The sequence below is a fragment of the Pungitius pungitius genome, chromosome 3 (genome assembly GCF_949316345.1).
Source record: "Pungitius pungitius chromosome 3, fPunPun2.1, whole genome shotgun sequence".
NCBI lineage: Eukaryota > Metazoa > Chordata > Actinopteri > Perciformes > Gasterosteidae > Pungitius > Pungitius pungitius.
In genome coordinates, this window is record NC_084902.1 from 4,905,918 (window position 1) to 4,925,304 (window position 19,387).

General features: G+C 46.2%; 2 protein-coding genes across 2 annotated transcripts; one reads left to right on the top strand and one right to left on the bottom strand.

Annotated features, from left to right (window-relative positions):
* The first annotated feature begins 515 nt into the window (after positions 1 to 515).
* On the top strand, positions 516 to 12,988 carry golim4a (golgi integral membrane protein 4a). The gene is made up of 16 exons (XM_037466662.2): positions 516 to 944; positions 5,326 to 5,400; positions 5,762 to 5,811; positions 5,967 to 6,020; positions 6,115 to 6,265; positions 6,868 to 6,950; positions 7,091 to 7,174; positions 8,232 to 8,435; positions 8,527 to 8,805; positions 9,232 to 9,497; positions 9,802 to 9,878; positions 9,990 to 10,051; positions 10,472 to 10,696; positions 10,817 to 10,885; positions 10,973 to 11,071; positions 11,784 to 12,988. The coding sequence occupies exons 1-16, from the start codon at positions 758 to 760 to the stop codon at positions 11,937 to 11,939; spliced, it is 2,121 nt and encodes a 706-aa protein (XP_037322559.2). The 5' UTR covers positions 516 to 757; the 3' UTR covers positions 11,940 to 12,988.
* A 2,646-nt stretch (positions 12,989 to 15,634) lies between these two features.
* LOC119216059 (uncharacterized) lies at positions 15,635 to 17,493 on the bottom strand. The gene is made up of 6 exons (XM_062561635.1): positions 17,482 to 17,493; positions 17,302 to 17,395; positions 16,921 to 17,054; positions 16,403 to 16,545; positions 15,998 to 16,195; positions 15,635 to 15,890 (listed from the first exon to the last, which is right to left on the bottom strand). The coding sequence occupies exons 1-6, from the start codon at positions 17,491 to 17,493 to the stop codon at positions 15,773 to 15,775; spliced, it is 699 nt and encodes a 232-aa protein (XP_062417619.1). The 3' UTR covers positions 15,635 to 15,772.
* Positions 17,494 to 19,387: the final 1,894 nt, after the last annotated feature.

A 19,387-nucleotide genomic window follows, 5' to 3' on the forward strand; every position in this document is an offset into this window, starting at 1 on the left:
GTAAAATCGTTTGCTACTTTTCATGTCTCTGCAGTTGTGTTAATCTGCAGCCATTATTACCGCGTTCTGCATGTTTACACTTCTGAACCCCGCACCCTGCTTTTTGATCGAGCTGTCCGGCGACCAATTGATCAAATCCTTTTTTCTGAGGGCGGGAATAGGGAAATGTATGATTTTTTTTTTTTTGGGGGTGGGGGGGAGGGACTTCCCTTCAGAGTTGTGCTCGGATGGCAGGCAGCTGCTCCGCTGACACGTAACTGAAGTTAAAAGGTGTCCTGGAGGCCTCGTTCCGGACTTTACTTGTTTTCCACTTTTCCCACGGGGTCTTCTGTTTTTTTTTTTTTAATCGCGTCGGAAAAGTTCACGTCTTTTAAGGAGTGCAGCGCGAGACCTTCCGCTTCGTTCTGCAGAGCAACGAGTTTGACGCGAAGAGAAGCGGAAATCTGAGCGGCTTCTTTGAAGTCGCAAGGCGGGCGGTGGGGGATAAAGGTGTGGGGGGGCGGGGGGGTCTCGAGTGGATGTAGCTGTGCTAAAACAATGTCTACGTCCGCCACAATCCGCATTCTAAATCGTTTTTGGTGTTTGGAAATGCTCGGCGAGTGAGAGGAGGAGGAGGAGGTGGGGTTCTTCGTGTCTGCACCCGGGAGGTAAAAAAGGCTGTTTCGGAAGTTTCCACCAGCAGACGTAGGAGTGCGTGCGTGCGTGCGTGCGTGCGCGCGCGTGTGTGTGTGTGAGGGTGGGGGGGCGCGGGTCCAACATGGGGAGCTCGGTGTGCTCCAGGAGGCAGCGCAGGATCTTCCAGTGTCTCCTGCTGCTCACCGTGGTCTGCGGGATGATCTACGGGGGGATGATCTCCTACGAGATGCACAAACAGCTCAAGAGGACCGAGGCGACGGCCCTGAAGTACCAGCAACACCAAGAGTCCCTCTCGGCTCAGCTGCAAGGTAAACAACCGACCCGACCTACCTGGCGTTGACCTATTTGACCTATGACCTCAGGTCAGCTGGTCCTGTGCAAGGTCCGAGCAGATTGGGCTTGAGAGTCAATTCGGCGGGACTGAAATTAGACCCCACGCTACTTACATGTGCGGTTCCCTGCTGCCCACAGGCCGGGCAACACATAAACACACACCTGGCTGCAGTGTCCCGGGGGGGCCACCGTAGGCAGATGAGTATCCCTCAAAGTCATGAGGTCATCCACAACGTCTGCTGCTGTCAGCTGGCGCCAGGGAACAGACTAGGACAAGAGGGCCTAGTCACCTTGGTCTCAAGCAAAGCGCTTGCAAAGTGGTACACAGCATTTATCCATTTATCCAGCCAGCCGAGTGCTGCCATTATGTTCTCAATTCTAAGCTCATTTACATTTCATTCATTTACACACAAATAAGTGGCAATGGTGAAACTGCTACTTTCCAATTAATCAAATTGGAACTCTAATGTCCAGTCCTTTTTGTTTTAAATTTGTTGGCGGGTCACCCGTTATTAAATCTACTCACGAAAAATTATCACATAAACCAACATTAAAAACTACAACGTTCACATTTTAAATAATAATGGACTCAACATGTTTGCTGTAGTTCCCTGTTGTGAGGACGTGAGGTTTTGTGTCATGCCATCGGGTTAATATTAACTGCTGTGTGGAGAGAGCTCGCCCCCACTCGGCTTCATTTATCCAGAACACCATCTGTGCCCACATCAGGGACTCAAATCATGTGTCAGGGGTTTAAGGCCGGACCCTGGACCTGTTCATTTCCAGCTTTGATCCACCTAACCAGTACTTGTGTAGCACCAACCTACCACTTTAGTCAATGATATGCATCAAGTAGCAGCGCCTTTTAGCCGCTTTTCAGGTCGGCGTAATACAAATGTCTGCGATTTCACGTTTAAACAAAGCCGGTGGATCCGTAGGCAAAGCGTGCGACGAGATAACGTGTCACTTTTGAATTGAAGTGGATTTCTTGCGTATCTCAACTTGTGCACCACACCCGTACTTTCATGCTGAAGCAATGGCTCATTGAGTGAACAACAAGGCCTGGGCCACTTGATATCCAAGGGCTGACTGTTTGCTGCTTTTTGTGCCCTATATTTAGAGGTGGGCCATAGCTTGAAGGGGGGGAGGGGGCCGAGGGGGGCCGGAGGGTCACCAGCTGTATTGATTCAGAGTAGTCCACAGTTGTCATTTAAAATGATTAACTGACACTTTGTGGTTTTTCATGCACCCTGACCAATGTGTCCCTGTGATTTAACTCCCATTCGTCCTTCCCCATGCACGCACGCACACACACACACACACACACGTAGTATTGTTTGTAATGTCATTTGCAAAACATTGATCAAATGGGATAATTGTGTCTCTGAATAAGTGTTAATGTGTGTTACATTTTGTACACCACCACCAACTGTTGCCGTTCATTACAGCGAGCGCTCTTATCTCACCAGTTCGAGTTGTTTGTATCCATGAGATAAAATGTTTTGCTGCCTACGCTCACAATCACTAACTCGAAATGAAACTTGAATGATTAAACCAAACCACTTCCTGCTTTCTATAATGTGTTAATGGGGTTTAAACATTCCAAATCTTTCACCTTTTTCACCCTTTGCCTGTAAGTCCATGATGTGGTTTTCCCAAATGCATGTCATCTATACAATACGTAATGTATATTGTAGTACATCTTTGAGCTTTGAACTGCGAGATAAACTGAGAAAAACACTTTAAAATAGTGTATTTGACTGTGACCTGATATCTGTTCCTGCATCAGCTCGCCTGTTGTGGCCCCAGCGCTGTGCTTGACCCAGTTGTAGAGCGGATTGCCGCGCGTGAGCCAGACCACCGGTCCTCAGTGCCGTGTTCTGGGGGGCTCTTTGATCAGCACATGTGGCGTATAGCAGGCCGGTGAAGTTCACCACCACACAGAGCGCCCCTTGTTCTCGCCGATGCTCCTTAAGAGACGCCTCGCCGGGCGTGTGGAGGCTGGAGGGAATAGTAGTCCGTACTGTAGTACAGATTTTACTGCACCAGCAGGAGATGATGTAGATGTGTACAGCTGAATATTTATGTGTGTGATGCTGAGTATCGAAGCGTTGGATTGAATACGGTCATTTTGAGGTCGTAGTTTGTGATCTTGTAATATACTATTGAGTATATTTATTTTAATCCTTTTGAATTTACCCTCCTTTCTCTGCAATATTGTTTATGAAGCAGTTGTTTGTGTGTTTTGGGCACAGTGAGTTCCTGCATTAACAGTGTAAATTATGACGTAGCCTTGTGGAACGATTAGTGGGTTTTAAATAATTCAAATGACCCTTTTTAGACTGTAGCCACTGCCCTGCTTGTCCCTGTCCTCCCTTGGAGAGTGTGTGTGTGTGTGTGTTAGTCAACCAGTGGCCTGAACTAAGAACAACATGGCCTCGTCTTTGGCACGTCTCATTGCGGTGAGGGTACAGAATAAAACCCCCCCTATTCTCATGCCTTCTGATTATGCCCCTCATCACAAAAATCAAGAGAGCAAATGTGATTTCTAGAGCGCTTTCCAAATCAATGTTGCAAAGTGCGTTAAACACGACACAGTAAGTAAACAGAATCACATATAATCAACAGGTCTTACCGAGCTTGCTGAAAAGGGAGTTCAGAAGAAATGTACATGTTTTTTACACGCTGGCTTGATGTCGGTTAGTAATGACACAAAGATATTTGATTTCTGTTTCAATGACAAGAATCCTTTTTCCCCCTGATTTATTAGAAGAAACTTTGCAGACGCGCGTCATTTGATATAGACTCATAACAGGAGAGCTTTGGGGTTTACATGAAGCACAATGAAATGTGACACCGTGTCTGCGTAGGATGTGGCTCAAAGGAAACGCGTACATGGAAAATAAGATTTGTCCTAAAATTGAACGCTTGGGTGTTTACAGGGTTGACGAGTTAGGTTCTGTCACCGTTTAAAAAGAAACTCCAACATGTAATAGTACAGATGTGCCAAAAGAAACACTGTGAGGCACTGAAGTCAAATGAGAATAGACACATCTGCATCCACTACCCATACAGATGTTTGGAAAGCAGTCCGTGGCGATCTTCTGTGGAGGGATCAAGGCCAGGTTTTTTTTCGCTGAGAAGAGGCTGGATGCGGCTTGTCTTGAAATGGTCACAGCCGGCAGAGAGGGAAGTATTCACCACACTGAGAAGACGAGGCCACCACATTCCCAGGCAGGAAACACCAGAGGAAATCTTTTTAACTCCGTCAGTAGACGCGTTGAGCTTTTGGGATTTTCCTCTTGAATTGAACGTTTGTCTTTGATTAGTTTTCTGTACCTTAAGATACCTTGTGTGTGTGTGTGTGTGTGTGTGTGTGTGTGTCTTTCCCTTGGACCTCTTCTGGTTTCTTTATATGTGTGTGTGTGTGTGTCATCTGTTTTTCCTCCCCCGATGTTTCTGTCTTTAATCTTCACTGTTCCCACTTTTTTTTCCCTCTTGTCCTCTTTTCACCTTCTCCTGTCTCATCCTGTCTCAGGGAATGACTACAATGCACAGATGTGTGTCGAACCGTTTATCCTGGAATCTGTTGAGTTGGCTCTCAGGAGAAGGAACAGCCACATCATCAGTTAGACCCCCCCCCCCCTCTCCCTCCCTTCTGCAAAAAGAACAGATTTCTCTGTACAATCCTTTTTATACTGTTTTATATATTATTATTTTTTAAATAAGATGCATTTGCAATTATTTACAACCAAAGCGTTAATGGGAGTCCCTATAATTGTCTCTTGGCACATATATTGTTACAGAATGCGACGCCCTAGGACAATTTCACACTGTGGGGACGCTGCCCACGATGACTAATTGTGACGAGGGAATTGCCTGTTTTTAATGCAACAGTTAAAGCGTTGCATTTCTTCGATGATTTGATATTCGGCTATCACCAGAAAACATCTCAGATAACAAGCGAATGCAAGAAGGTATTAGCCGAGGTACTACCATCAGTAAATACTTACTGTTACTGTTTACTGAGGGGACTTTTAGATCTATCAAACGGTTCAAAATGACTTACCAAAACTAAGCCACTGGCGCTGAACCAAACCAGTAGTATTTGTAAATACCTGTTGAGCAACAGCGTTGTGAGGAATACCACAGCCTTCTGTCCTGAGGTCGCGGCGTGGTTGAATAAATATCACACCTGGCTCCCACATCTAGAACAAACCGCTCGTCCCTCGAAGCAGAATGTTTCGGCCTTTTTGTGGGCACACTTATTGTGTTACAGACTGACTAAACACTGCACCTTTTGTGTCCCCCCCCCCCCCCCCTCTCTCCATCTGTTTATACATGTGTTTACATAAGTGGTGTACGAGCACCGCTCCAGGTTAGAGAAGTCTCTCCAGAAGGAGAGGTTGGAGCACAAAAAGGCCAAAGAAGGTGAGAAATATCATCTATTTACATCTGACCCTTGAGGAATATATCTCCTTTTTGAAAGAGGCTTTCTAATAATATTAGACTACAGTTTAGTAAACTATGGTGCATAGTGGTGAGGTTATTATTCAGTCATCTTTTGACATAATATGCAAAGTAATAGAAATAAGGGTAACTCTGACTTAATCACTTCCAGTAGTTGAGCTGTGTAAAAGAACAAGCGTTTTTTTAATCTACAAGGCATCAGAATGAAGCTCATGAATTGCCACCATTGTGTCATCATAACTTTTTTCCATCAAAAACGTTTATCAAGATAATTCAAGATAATTTTCCATCTGGTTGAAGGTCAAACTTTTCTGTTTTCTAGATTATCAGGTTTACAAACTTGATACACAACAGTCACTGAACAAGGAGAAGGTACGTTTCCACTCATCTATCACGTTTCTTGTGTAAACTTCTGATTTGGACTCAGTGCTTTGCTGGACCGCCTCTGCTATACTAGTTAAACCGTCCCCAACAACAGCAGGAGTAAGAAAGCTGTTCATATCTTTTTTCTCTGTACGCTCAAACAGCAAGACTCCAGCAACAGGTTCAGCTCCCTACAAGTGCAACATCAGGTGCTAAAGGTATGCGCACTATGTCCTCCCTCTCCTTGGGACTAAATCTACGTCTGCTTTATTGTATCATCGTGTGATGGCAGTTGTCTCCTTTCTCCCACAGAACCAGCACGAGGACCTGAAGAAGCAGTTTTATGATCTGCAGGAGCAGCACCAAGTCCAGAGCGAGGACCACAACCGGCTGCTCGACGAACACAAAGAGCACTACGAGAAAGTGCAGCAGGGCAAAGAGGCGGAAATCTCCCACCTCAAAGGTACCGGCGGCCGCACACTAATGCAATGTGTCCCTTTTGTAGTGGGGCCATTATTAGGGATTTCTTTTATAGGATACTGCCTGTTTGACGTAGTGTAAGTGCTCATTTTTAGACTCTATGAACTGTTTGGTAGTATAAAACCTTTCAGTGGGAATTAACGATTATTATTTTTTTATTTTGGGATGCGTCTATATTTTATTTTATGAGCTGTTAGCGTTTTATTGGGCTTTTTTCTAAACTGTTACTGGTTTACTGGATACAACTTTCTCTCTGGAAACCTCTAAACCTGTCACCTAAAAAAAGAAAAGAGATATATATATATTTCATCCGCTTCAAGCCTTAAACTTAGCTCAAGTTAAGCTCAATTTGCATAACGTAATTAGATATTTACTCTGTGGTCAGTGCTGTTAGAAGGAATATTAATTGATTAACTGACCAGAAGAAACAGGTTTTGATAACATAATCATGAGGGGGAAAAAAGAAACAAAAAACACATGGCTTACATTATTTTTGCAAATGTTTTGAAGTAAGAATTCTTCCTTCCTGTGCTTCCTGTTGAGTTGCATGCTTTCCATTCATGTGTTTTCTGTTTGTGATGGAAGATAATGTATACAACCTGAGAGAGGAAAATAAGCAGCTGAGGAAAGCCCACCATGACATTCACATACAGCTGCAGGACGAGCACGTGAGTAAACCTCTTCATACAGTGTGTGCTTTTTGCTCTGAAATAAATACGTGTCATATCTTACATTTTTTCTTTAAAATCAAATATTTTGGGCATGTAGAGGTTTGTCTGATCTTTTTTGGTTGCACTTGTTTGTCCAGGTTCAGCATCAGGACCTGAAGACGTCCCACAGCCAGCTCGCACTGACACTGGAAGACCACAAGAGTGCGCTGGCTGCAGCTCAGGTAGGACGGCTGAGCGGTTGTTAAGGAGCCTCCTTGTTGTTGTTTGTTCCAGTCGCTGAACACAGCAGCTGATTAATGCTGGATTGCTGCGTAATCGCAAGTCTGTTGTTCCGCGCATAGCTTTGGTCCCATCAAGTGTTGCGAATGTTATTGGCTGGCGAAAATCAAAGGCCCTAGGTGAGATATTGACATATAGAATGTTAGCGGTGAAGCTACAGAGACATGGGCGGGGCCAGTGGAGCGAAACGGACAGGTGAGGAGCACGGACGGTGCTTCTGCTGTACGGTTTGTCAATAATCCGAATGAGCTGATCAAAGCCTGCCTTCGACCTTTAGCTTTGACCTTCCTAATAAAAGATCTAATTGATCATTTTAGCTGACAGTCTAATCCCCAGTAGGGCAGAAAAAAATATTTTTTCGCTTGTTTTTTGGGGTAATTAGATACGATTTTTGCTGTTTCGCCCCAAGATCGACCTTTGAAATGCCTGAATGGTTTATTGAATATGCTCTGCTCATTTGTTTGCGATGCTTTCCTCCTCTCGCTCTGCACTGATGGATACTCACTCGCTGTCCTCTCTTTTCCTCTCTCTCTCTCTTTTTCTGTCTGTCTGCATTTTGCTAATTTATTTTAAAGCCTGTCCTGCTTTCCATCAGTGCGTCTGGTTGGACACACACACACACACACACACACACACTTAACTCTTTCTATCACTCCAGGGGTTTGTTTTATTTAGCGCTGTCAGGGCAGTACACGGAAAGCACGTTCAAGTCAATCAGCCAGAAAGACATCGTAGAGTGAGTGGAGCAGGAGAAAGAGAGAGGGGGGGTAGTGAGCAAGATTTATTCTAAATGTAACCCTCTGGTCTCTGTCTGAAGGATGGTGTCCTTTAATGGGAACTGGAAATCATGTCAAAATGTATACATTCTTTTTTCCCGATGCATAGGTGGCTAAATCATGTTATAGATCTTTCTGTATTTTATCACTTTTATTTTGCTAATTTGAGGTTGTTGCAAAACCTTAAAACGGGTTTGTGTTAAAATCATTTTCATCCCTTTAGGCGCAGTTGGAGGAATACAAGAAGATGAGGGAGTCCCTGAACAGGGCGCCAAATCTGAGACCGCCAGAACAAAACCCCGCCCCCCAGCGGCCACAAGCAGCCGCCACAGCACCAGAGTCCCATATTCACGAAGCCCAAAAGGCCACAAACCTGGAACATGCGCAAGAGAACGATCCTCGGCTCCACCATGACACGGAGTCCAGGGTAATGTGGGATCCATGTTATTATTTATTTACAGTGATCAACCCAAATGGCAAAACACGCCCATCTGATTACCATTTCTCTTGTTGCTCAGTTGGCCCATCAAGAGGAGGTGATGCCTGCCGAGGACGAGAGCAAGACCCACCCCACCGCATCCCAGCAGACTGTGTCCGACCGCGAGGAGGAGGGCGAGGCTGAGAGGAGGAGGGAGCTGGCAGAGGAGGAGATGGCTCAAGCAGGACAGCCTCAGAAGCTGGAGGAGGATCCGGACCAACCGCAGGACGAACGGCAGGAGGAGGAAGAGGAGGAGGAGGAAGAACCGGAACAGCCGGATGAGAACGCACTGGACCGACAGAGACGCCAGCCCCAACCGGTTAGAACTGGGGCAGACTACTAACTTAAATCCAAACAGGGTTAAAAAGAAAGGCCTTGAACTGCCTTTGATTTTCTATGTCTTTGTTACTAATGGAAAGTGACTGGAATACAGGCGTTGTGGTTTAAACTAAAAACACAAACGGTGTGTTCTTGTTATACCGGGTATGCATCTTCTGCTCAAATTGAAGTGTTCTCCTGAATCCCGGAGGAATTTAAACTAATTACAACATTTCCTCAGTTATTTACGTCTTGGTTAAATGGCATCTTGCTCGTTATGTGTTCATTGTTTTTACGCTATAATTTTCATCTATTAAAATTTCCCAAAGGATGAATTATACCTTGTCTTCGCATTCATTTCTCAAATTAGCTTCTTTATTCTTTCTCTACATGGCGGTATTTTGCATTTATTTGTTTTCTCAAAAAGGGCCCCCACCCGGGGGAGCAGGAGCCGGACGCCCAGGTGGAGCGGGTGAAGTCGGCCTACGAGCAGCAGCAGGAGCAGCAGCGGCTGGAGGCTCAGAGGTCCGAGGAGCGCAGGCAGATGCAGGTGCACCAGGAGGCCCTGAAGGTCCAGAGGGACAAGGTGGTGAAGGAGAGGGAGCAGAGGCTGAGGCAAGAAGAGGAGCGGGAGCAGCAGCAGCACCGCGAGGCCGACCGGCGGGAGCAGCTGCTGAGAGACGAGCACCAAAGGTCAGATATCAGATCGGATCAAATGGTGCAGAAGGAGATTGCTCCATTTACTATCTTAACGAGACTAGCCTTGCATGGATAGACCTCTTGCAGACTGAAAGTTACAATTCACTGTTTTGGGGGGCGGACAGACCCATTTTTCATGTGTATGTGCAGAAACGCAATACAGTTTCACCAAATGACATTCTGTGTCTTTCAATAACTCGAAAGAACGCCGCCCAAAAAGCAACGTTAATATCAATGTTCAGATGAAGCTGGTAGCGCGTTCGCTCTAATCGGCCCGTCCTGTGTTTGCTGTCATCAGGAAAAGGGCCGAGTATGAGAATATGGACAATGATATTGTTCAAGGAGAAGAGGACCGGCACGCTGGCGATGAAGAAGGTGAGATGAGAAGTACACCGGTAAAATAAAACCCAGTCTGATACTTTAGAATACTGTGCATCATTATGAAATGTGCTCACGGGGGGGGAATTATTTCTGTTCCGTTAACAGACGCTCACGTGATGGAGGAGGAGAATCAAGAGGAGGATCACAGAGTGCCGCCACACAAGCAGGTGACCGTGTGCCCGTCCGTCTGTTAGCTCACCAACTCGACGTCCTTTCACGCTCCACACCAGTGCATCATGTGACCCACACGCCCATTCGGCCATCCGTCCGTCCGTCAGCGAATCGGCGCTTTCGTCCCCCGGCGCTCTTCTCCCCACTATCCATCTTCCACTATCCATCTTCCACTTCCCCGACACTGCAGTGAGCTGTTAAAGCTTCTGAATACCAACCAGCATCATTAGAGTGCAGTAACTGCAAAGTCAGTTGGATCCGCCAACATTTTCAGTCATGAATCCTCCTCACTTCTGCCTCCTTGCATGCTTTTTGTCCTAACTTGCACCATATCTTGAGCTAATATTAACACACTATTACCAATACTATTGCACCTCTTGTTTACTTTGATTTCGGTGTCCTTTTACTTTCTGCAGGGGGCTGGAGAGCTGGACCCTGAGGACGACCCCAACAACCAGGGAGAGGACGAGTTTGAGGAGGCCGAGGACGATCGGCCGCAGCACAGGGTCGCACAGGTGGAGAAGGAGGAGGAGGAGGAGGAGGAGCCGGTGGAGGAGGAGGAAGAGGAGCCGGTGGCACCAGCCCAGCACAAAGACGCCCACTCAAGGCCCGAACGACCTGCCGTGGAGGAGGAACTAGTGGTGAGCGAGGTGGTCGGCGTGGAAACACGCATGATGAGAGAGACACGGGAGAAGAGATAAAAAAAAAGAGATGAAATAAATGATCTTCAGGCAGTCTTTAAACAACGTTTGTATGCTCAGATGGCCGGAAACCCCGATCAGCAAGAAGACACGCTGGATGACCAGTACCAGGAGGGAGGAGAGGACGACGTACGTGACACTGCGTACATGTGACGAGGCGTGACGAGGCTGTTTTTTTGTGTGTAATTCTCTCTTCTCATTCTTGGTGTCCTGAAGGTCCAGGAGGACATAGCCGCTGGACAAAGGAGAGAGAAGGAGGAGGAGGAGGTGGTGGAGGAAGGAGAGGATCCCTATAACGAGGAGATTATAGAACAGGTGGGTTATTCTTCTGGGAACCAAAGTCAGAGGATGTTTAGCTATCAGTGAGTTTTATTTCCTCATCCCAAACTGGATAAGCGTGTGTGTACGTGTGTGTGTGTGTGTGTGTGTTGTCTCTGTAAGTTGAACCTCTCCTTGCCTCCCACGTCCAGGTGGAATGAGGGAGATCAGATATCGAGACGAGCGTTTCGGGTCACCAGCCGGGCTTGGCTTATTTCATACAAATAGAAGAGAGGAATTCTTTTAAATTTAAAAGCCCAAAATTTTTTATGACTCAAGTATTTACTTGTCTGCATGATTTTTGACAACCGCTGGTTCGATCTTGATATTTATGATATATAGGAGTAATATACAAGATTAATGATGATCACCAGCCCAACTGATGTATCCCTAATCCCTGCTGAGTGAGTTTTATTTATATATATGTAATATTTTCAGCCAGGAACACTGCAAGGTCCTCAGCCCACTCGCTTCTTTTAACCTGCTGGGATGGAAACAATTACATTATGTTTCTCTGGAATTTGTTCCCATTCGCGCTTATTCCTCATTCAGCGTTATTCAACCACTGCAGCAAACTCGGTCTGTTTCTTGAACTCTGTGTTTATTTACAAAAGAATAAAAGCCTTTTATGAAAGGTATACTTTGCTCCTAACGTGATAAATGGGACATGATGAAAAGGTTCTTATTGTCTGCTTGTGACGTGCTCCAGGCCGACGTAAAAACGCAGGAGGGTCCGAGACAGGAGCCCCGTCACAACAACGAGGCAGAGAACAACCAGGAAGAGAACTACGAAGAGGAAGACGAGGAGATGGAGGCGGACGAGGCGGGTCGAGACAAGGGAACCAACCGGAGGGCGGAGATGTAGGACGGACGCGGACCGCGACCATTCGCGGTGCGTTTGGTCGCGTCTTTCTTTCCCTGGTTTCCCCTGAAGGAATAAAACCAGCCATCCTTTCAGAATTCCAGTCAGGAAAATTGGGATTTTATTTCCAGAAGATAGGATGCCTTTGCGAACCCTGTGGGGAGGGAACAGAGTCTCTTTCGCTGCGGAAACGGACAGAATTTGTCGGGCGGATGTGTACTGTATTTTTTTTTTCTCCGTTTGTTCACATGCATTTCTGTCTACCTGATTGCCTGGTTCAGTTTTTTATTTTTATTTTTTAAGAGCAGTAAGACAGAGAATGTTTTTCTACCATTTCAGTGTGTGTGTGTGTGTGTGTGTGTGTGTAAGGAAAGCAAAGATAAGTTATGTTATTCTGATCTCCTCATGTTCAGGCCTTTTTATATGTATGCAATATATGTTGCATCTTTATGCAAACAGCTGTATACTTTATAGAGCTCAACTTTTAATCTTGCATTCCAATCGATCCAGTCGTTTCTGTTATTTATTTTGACAATCGTAAGGAAAAAAGAAACGCAGCTCATTTTTCTTTTTCCCCCGACTGAACTAGTTTGTGTCATCACGGCTTTTACCGGCTATCTGAAGCAATCATGGGAGTAATTTCACTGGATGTCGCCAGTCAAAGAGACGTTTCTGGTGAAGCCGTCGTGTGCTGAAAGTGTCACACTGACCCTTGCTTTTCTGTTCTTGGAAACACAATATAGCTCTTGGTCATTTTACATTGGGGGGAAAAAAACATTTTTAATAGGACAGGAGAGATGAGGGTGTGCAAGTTGCATCAGCGTAGCCTTAAATAGAGGTTTAATGTCGACTGCTGTTGTGAACACAACTCACAAATATAATGCGGTTTCCTGCCAAATCTTTTTTCTACTGTGCAATGTATAGCAAAGAAAATACTGACTAAGTTTTCAATTTTCCCACTAGTTATATTTGATACATAAAGTGGGATTTTGATTGCATTAAACCTCGAGTGCCAGCTAAATGGAGTCTGTGGAATAAAGATGTCAAAGGATTTGTTGTGATGTAATTTGAAGTTGCCAGTATTCGCTCTATATTGTGAAAGGGGGAATCTACCTGAACATGCACATGAGGTTAATACTATGACAGCAAGGTATTTGTTAGGTGTAACCACTAGTGTTTTTTTCTCCATCACCATCTTCCACTTTTAAAATGAAATTTAAGAAATAGTCCATTCAATTGATTTTCTATAACAGCAGAATAGCTTAGTTTGAATTAAGATTGATTCAATATTATCAGATACAACACAGTTAATGCTCTTTTATAAACATTATATAGATCTATGTATATTTACAAATATTTTACCCTGTTTGTCTTCAGACCCATGTTCAGTTCGCTATATTTGGGTCTGCAGTCGACGAGGCCTCTTATCGTATCAGAGTCAAGATTATCATACATTTGTATCAAGCACAATGGGGAATATTTATTTTATATATATATATATATATATACACATACAAAAATTCATTGTGTCCTGGCTGCTCTGTTGGTCACGTGTTCACTGCAGGCCGCCATCGTCCCAAGTCTGAATCCTCTCCCTTTCCGTTCTTTACCCTCCAGCGAGGTGAGACCATTGTCTGTAAACTCGCTCACGTGGGAAACGAACCGACAAATTGGGATGAAATGACAAATCCACCGAGAGGCGGGTTGAGTGAGTGAGCCGAGCAGCCTGTAATAAAAACCATACGTCCCTGGCACCCGGTCTCCATCAAATCGTCTTCTCCTCTCATCCTTCCTGCTTTCTCTCCGTCTCCTCCCTCGCTCTTTCCGCCCCCTCCATCGTGATCATCATCATCATCCCTCTGCTACAGTGCGTTTCCCGGGGGGGTCTGTGGCGTGCTGGAGGAGTGCGAGAGGAACAGGTGTCTCATTACTGTGCTAATAGCCGGCCACAGGGAGAGGCAGGCTATTTTGGACTTTTTCCCTTTACAGTGACTAGAGAAATAATTCCTCCACATTCCCCCCCCCCCCCCTCTCTCTCTCTCTCTCTCTCTCTCTCTCCCAGTCATCCCTTTGCGGGTGAATTACCCGGCATGACTCATTTGAACACGTCCGGGCCTCCAGCCCGAGTATCTTGAGGCCAATTCACACATCTTCCGTTTAACACCAGCGCAGCCTTTACTTGAAAGCTGAAGCTGTGGGCTGTTTGAGCCGCCCACTTTATGGGGAAAATTAACCCAAACTGCTCTGCGATTTTTTTTTTTTGTGCCATAGCAGGAGAGATCAGAGCCTCAAAATGTGCAGCAGAGATAAGCGATGACATCTCCAAAAAATAACAGTAGACGAGCAGCTTTTCTTTGTGCTGATCCAGAGAGCTCATTATACCGTCTCTGCAGCAGTAATGATCCCTCGCACATCAGCTGCACACTGAAGTTCCATCTCCAACACACACACACACAAATATAACACGCAATCTCACAAACAATCGGCCACACTGAAACGAATCCCAATGAGGCATCAAACTAGCAGTCTGTGCCTGGCTGTGTGCTTGTTAGAGAGAAATCTGCATACTGTGTGTGTGTGTGTGTGTGTGTCACCCGACGAAGCACAGTCACCCGAGCCGGACCAGGAGAGGAAGTGCACAGCGGGGTTTATACTATGCCCCCACGTTGTGGAAGGTGAAACAAAACTAAACGATCATTAAACGTCTCTTACAGTTTAATATCTGTATTTTCCAAGTGTTTAAAAAAAAATTGAGGTTCTTAAATCTTAAAAGGCTCTAGGTTCTACGAAGAACTGTCACCTTCTTAAGAACCATTTGATCAATTGGATGGTTCTACATGTTTTTTACATGGTTTATTGGGATATAAAATGGTTCTTTGAGATATTATTATATTCATTTTCACACTCCTGCGGTGGTCGCCCTGGGGGCCTATAGGAAGGGCCGGGCCCTGTTCTTGTGTCGGTGGAGAACAAAGTCGAAAATAGAGTCGAATCAGCTCATTTTTTATTTACTTGGCACGTTGTAGTGTCACACTGTCACCAGCAAGGGGCGTATTCTCGTTGTTGTTTTGTTATTTTTGTTCTCTCTCTCTCTCTCTCTCTCTCTCTGTCTGTGATGTGCATCAGAAGACGATGTCCGATAATCCAACCCGCCTGGTGTGTGCCGCAACACGAAATTTAACAGGGAGGTCAAGAGTGAGCATCTCTTTTGTGTGTGTGTGTGTGTGTGTGTGTCAGACATGCAGCTCATGGGTCATTGCAGTCAGTCAAAGGACACACAAGGCCATTATCCAAAGGGATTCTGGACCTCTGAATGTTTGATAAGCCTTGATAGCGGATGTCCTGTTAGTCCTCTTGTATTCATGAACGCTATAAAGGATAAAAGTGGTTAGAAACTATTGACTCTGTAAAATAATCTACATTATAGATCTGTGTGATGCGTCTCTGCTCTGCAGGACCATCGCATCAAAGCAGAAAACATCCCCTATGTACGTTGGGTCCGAAGCAGATGGAGGAGTGAGAGTGTGTTGACTCAGCAGAGTCCTGAGAGACTGCTGGAGATGAGTCATGAGCCAATCAGATTATTCCTCAATCAAAGAGCAAGTTTGGTCTCTGTGCTGCAGCCAGAATGGAGGAAAAACACCACTGAGAGGATTCATGGTATTTTCTATTTATTATCAAAACATGTAGATATGATGTGTAAAAAGATTACGATTACAAAGGTCTTAATAATGATAAAAAGACAGATGTGTATAAAACGTATTTTTGCATTGCTTTGGAGCATATCAACAGCTTGACCTCGCTTTGTTGACCAGCGCTTCAGCCGACTGAGAGGGTCATAAAATGTTGCACATCCTGGTGCTTTCTGGGAACTGTAGTCTGGTGGGTCGAGAGTCTTCTGGCAGTTTGGGGATTCCATCCAGGACCTCAAGCTTTGGCAAACAGAGGAAGACGCTGTACAACGACAGAAGCAGAAGGAGAGAACTTAAAAAAAAAAAAACATTTCTCGTCCCTCGCTGTGACGCCGCCCCGTCCTTCCTTCCCGCCCCCCCCCCCCTCACCGCGCACGGTAGTCCCGGGTGAAGGTCACCGGGTTGCGGGTCAGGTTCAGGGAGCGGAGCGGGCCGTTCCTCAGGGCCGCCAGACCTCCCAGGGAGCCGACGGCGTTCTCGGACAGACACAGGTGCTCCACCGCCGGGAGCTTTGGCAGCTGACGCAGACACGCCAGGTGGTTGCGGTGCAGGTTGAGCATCCTGCACCTGGCCACAGGAAGCACGCAACATTCATTTAAATCAACGACGTTTTATTTCACCTAACATATCTAAACTTTTCTTTCCATGACGTTTTTAACCTAACGGGTTGATGCACACAGGGACATTTTAATTGGATGAAGGAGAAGCTTTCGACTGCAGCAGAGGAAGCCGGGGGGGGAGGCGCGGTGCATCTTGGGTAGCGTGGTTGCGTACCGTGGCAGCAGCACGGAACTCAGGTTGGCGAGGGAGTTGTCCACCAGTTGTAGTTTCTCCACCCGGATCAACCGACGGAGGATCCGCAGGAAATTCTCTTGCTGGAAGGGGTCCCCCAAGTCCTGGTAGGACAGATTTAACTCCTGAGAAGAGACGCGCCGGGAAATGAAACCGTGAGAGTTCTTGTCTCTCTGCCTCCGTCACAACGCCCGCCAACTCCCAGCATTCATTCTGTCGCCTGCTCGGTTGTTGTGCTGGGCCCCCTTGCTGACTCCCCCCCCCCCCCCCCCCTCGTCCTTTGGAAACCATTGTTTCCACCAATCGACCTCTACCTTCCACAAACTGCTTCCCATTTCCCTGCCAAATGGTGTCCTTTGCATTTGTGCTGGCTTTCCAGACACAGAGAGGATCCATGCCTGGTTTGTGAGGCAGTCCAGCTCTTCCTCTCACTCTTGTCTCTGTAGTTTCACCCGTTCAACTCGATTGTCGTTGTGGACAAACAATGACTGCGGACTTACCAGGCAGTTTTCCCAATTCTCTTGCAGTCTATCCTCCCATCTCTGTCCTTCCTCCTCTCTCCTCCTGCTTCGCCTCCCTCTCTCCAAACAGATGTAATCCCCCTCTCTTAGAAACAGCTCCTCTTCTGAAGGCCCTGTCATGATGACATTGGCAAAAAAATAAAAGCGTCATTACAATGGCTGTGTTATTATCTTCTGTGTTATTATCTAATGAGTATTGCAGTTTCAACAGTTATCAGTGGAGATTCAGTGATGCCACTCGCTGCAGCATCAAGTCCAACTATCAAATGAATGCTTGTTTTACTCCACAACCCTCAAAAAACACTACACTTTGTGAACCAAAATTCAGTGATAGCAAAAGTGATTTACTCTGATTCAGACCTTCTCGGACCCTGGGGCAGGTCAGCTGGTCACCCGTGACATCACACTGCTCCAGGCCATTCCACGACACGAACCTGAACCGCCTCGATGGGAGCTGCCAGAAAAAGAAGCAGAGAGCAGGATGAACGACGGAAAAACCTCTATTGATCTGTGAGGTGTGACGGGGGGGGGGGGATGCACACACAGGGACATTTGGACCTTCTCGTATGAAGCTGATTGGGAGAGCAGGAGCCGCACTGAAGCTTTATCTGCCACAGATTCCCATTAGTGCAATATAAGCTGGATTCCCTCTGCAAGCAGTTACTAAATGGTTAAAAAAAAATAATCAATGGGTCATTTCTTAGACCATTAACCAGGTGAAAGCGTGCAACGCCCGTATTTCTGCTGTTACAGATCTTCTACATTCAGAAAGCGGATCGACCCGCCACTTTCACACAACTCAATGAGAAAGTGTTTGTGTTTGTCGCAGTAAACAGCAATTCTAACCTCGTAATTAAACACAATGGAGCAGGTTTGTTGTCTGTTGTTCCTCCACTGTGCTTCCGTCGTGACCTTTTAAACCCGTCTACAATAATCTCGTTCTTTTCCCCGGTAACTTTACACCTTCCCCTGTTACAGGTAATGACCCCGCTCCCCCTCACCGCCTCTCTTCAACAAAAGAAATGCTGCCAGGTAGTTAAACCAGCTCTCGCTATTCAACACCTGATGACAGCATGCTGAGGTAAATATCTATTTTCAACTGTAGATGCCCCTTTGCAGAATTTCTAAGAAATACACCTTTAAAGTACATTTAGCCACAAAAAAAAGATCTCTGCTGGGATCATAGGGTGGATTTGGTTGAGAAGTCATTTTTTGATCTCTCTTTGTTCAAATAGTCATTCAGCGTAACAATCCAGGCGAGAGGCCTCGGGGTAAAACAGAAAGAGCAAAGAGAGCGGGAATATTAGGTTCAGCTCAGGGACGACCAATTGGATAAGGGATGACGGCTGAAATGGAAGGACTGGAAGATGAAGAGAAGGGGGAGGACACGGGAGAGGTGCAAGAAGATGAAAGAGTCAGACCTACAGCTGCGAAGGGAGGATAAGGAGCACAAATGACTTGAGGACAGCAGCAATGAAGGCTTACCGGGTTATAGTGTGTGTGTGTGTGTGTGTGTCAAACAGAGAGTGTGTGATCCACTCACAGGTGTGGATACGAGTCCAGAATCAGGACTCTGGTCCACAGAGAGAGGTGTGTGTGTAGCCCCAAATTCAGAGTACTGGGATGAATGGGATTTGGGGAAACTGCCGCTGAGAGTGTTCACACCTGAGGAGCTGAGAGAGAGAGAGAGAGAGAGAGAGAGAGAGAGGCTGATGCAGGACATTATCACATCTTCGGCCAGCTGTCTTTTCGTAATGTAAGCCCTGGTGTGTCCTGAAACCCTGACCACCGGCCGAGTGGTTAGAGTTACCGTTGAACTGGGCCTGACAATGCAGATTAGGACCCGTTGCCATGACAGCAGCGGACACCTGAGCAGGTGCTATTATTTTATAATAGTCGCGGTGTGGGGGACTGCTGGACACACACACACACGCCTCTATCGTTGATGCTGCATTTAATGATGAGCTATATCCTTTACTACAGTATAAAAGTTGAAAATGTAATTTTAAATAACATTGAAAAGATGAGAGGTTTTAGCTTAACATTAGCTAGCCTCCAGGTAGAGGTTGTATATTAGCTGACATGATGGGCGGGGGGCATTGAAGTGCAACCGGCCCCTGTCGTCTCTTCAGCCTGACAACGTAACGCCAAACAACACACTGCGGCTGAACACGATATCGCCGTTGGCTTACCTTTCTGACATGTCCCAATCGTCTTCGGATAATTCCTCTTCAACACATGGTGAACGGCTGGGTTCAGACTGCAGCTCTTACCCATGGAGCCCTCTGGTGTCCCCTTTGTTCTTCTAGTATTCACAGGGAGAAAGTTTTGCGTTCCTGTGTGCTCCGGCTCGGGGAGACTGGCCGGTGTGGGGCCCTGACCGGTCGCTGGTTGCCTGGCAACAGTGTTCAGGCGTATGATACAGGAGAGGTGAAACTGACGCCGG

Bases quoted from the DNA above. Each gene is read 5' to 3' on its own strand.
- LOC119216059 (XM_062561635.1), bottom strand. The intron at 16,546-16,920 runs GTAAGTCCGCAG...GTCTCTTCTCAG, and splicing joins AGAATTGGGAAAACTGCCTG to GAGTTAAATCTGTCCTACCA. The intron at 15,891-15,997 runs GTGAGGGGGGGG...GTCGTTGTACAG, and splicing joins ACCCGGGACTACCGTGCGCG to CGTCTTCCTCTGTTTGCCAA.
- golim4a (XM_037466662.2), top strand. From the start codon at position 758: ATGGGGAGCTCGGTGTGCTCCAGGAGGCAGCGCAGGATCTTCCAGTGT. The intron at 8,436-8,526 runs GTAATGTGGGAT...CTTGTTGCTCAG, and splicing joins ACCATGACACGGAGTCCAGG to TTGGCCCATCAAGAGGAGGT. The intron at 8,806-9,231 runs GTTAGAACTGGG...TTTCTCAAAAAG, and splicing joins AGAGACGCCAGCCCCAACCG to GGCCCCCACCCGGGGGAGCA.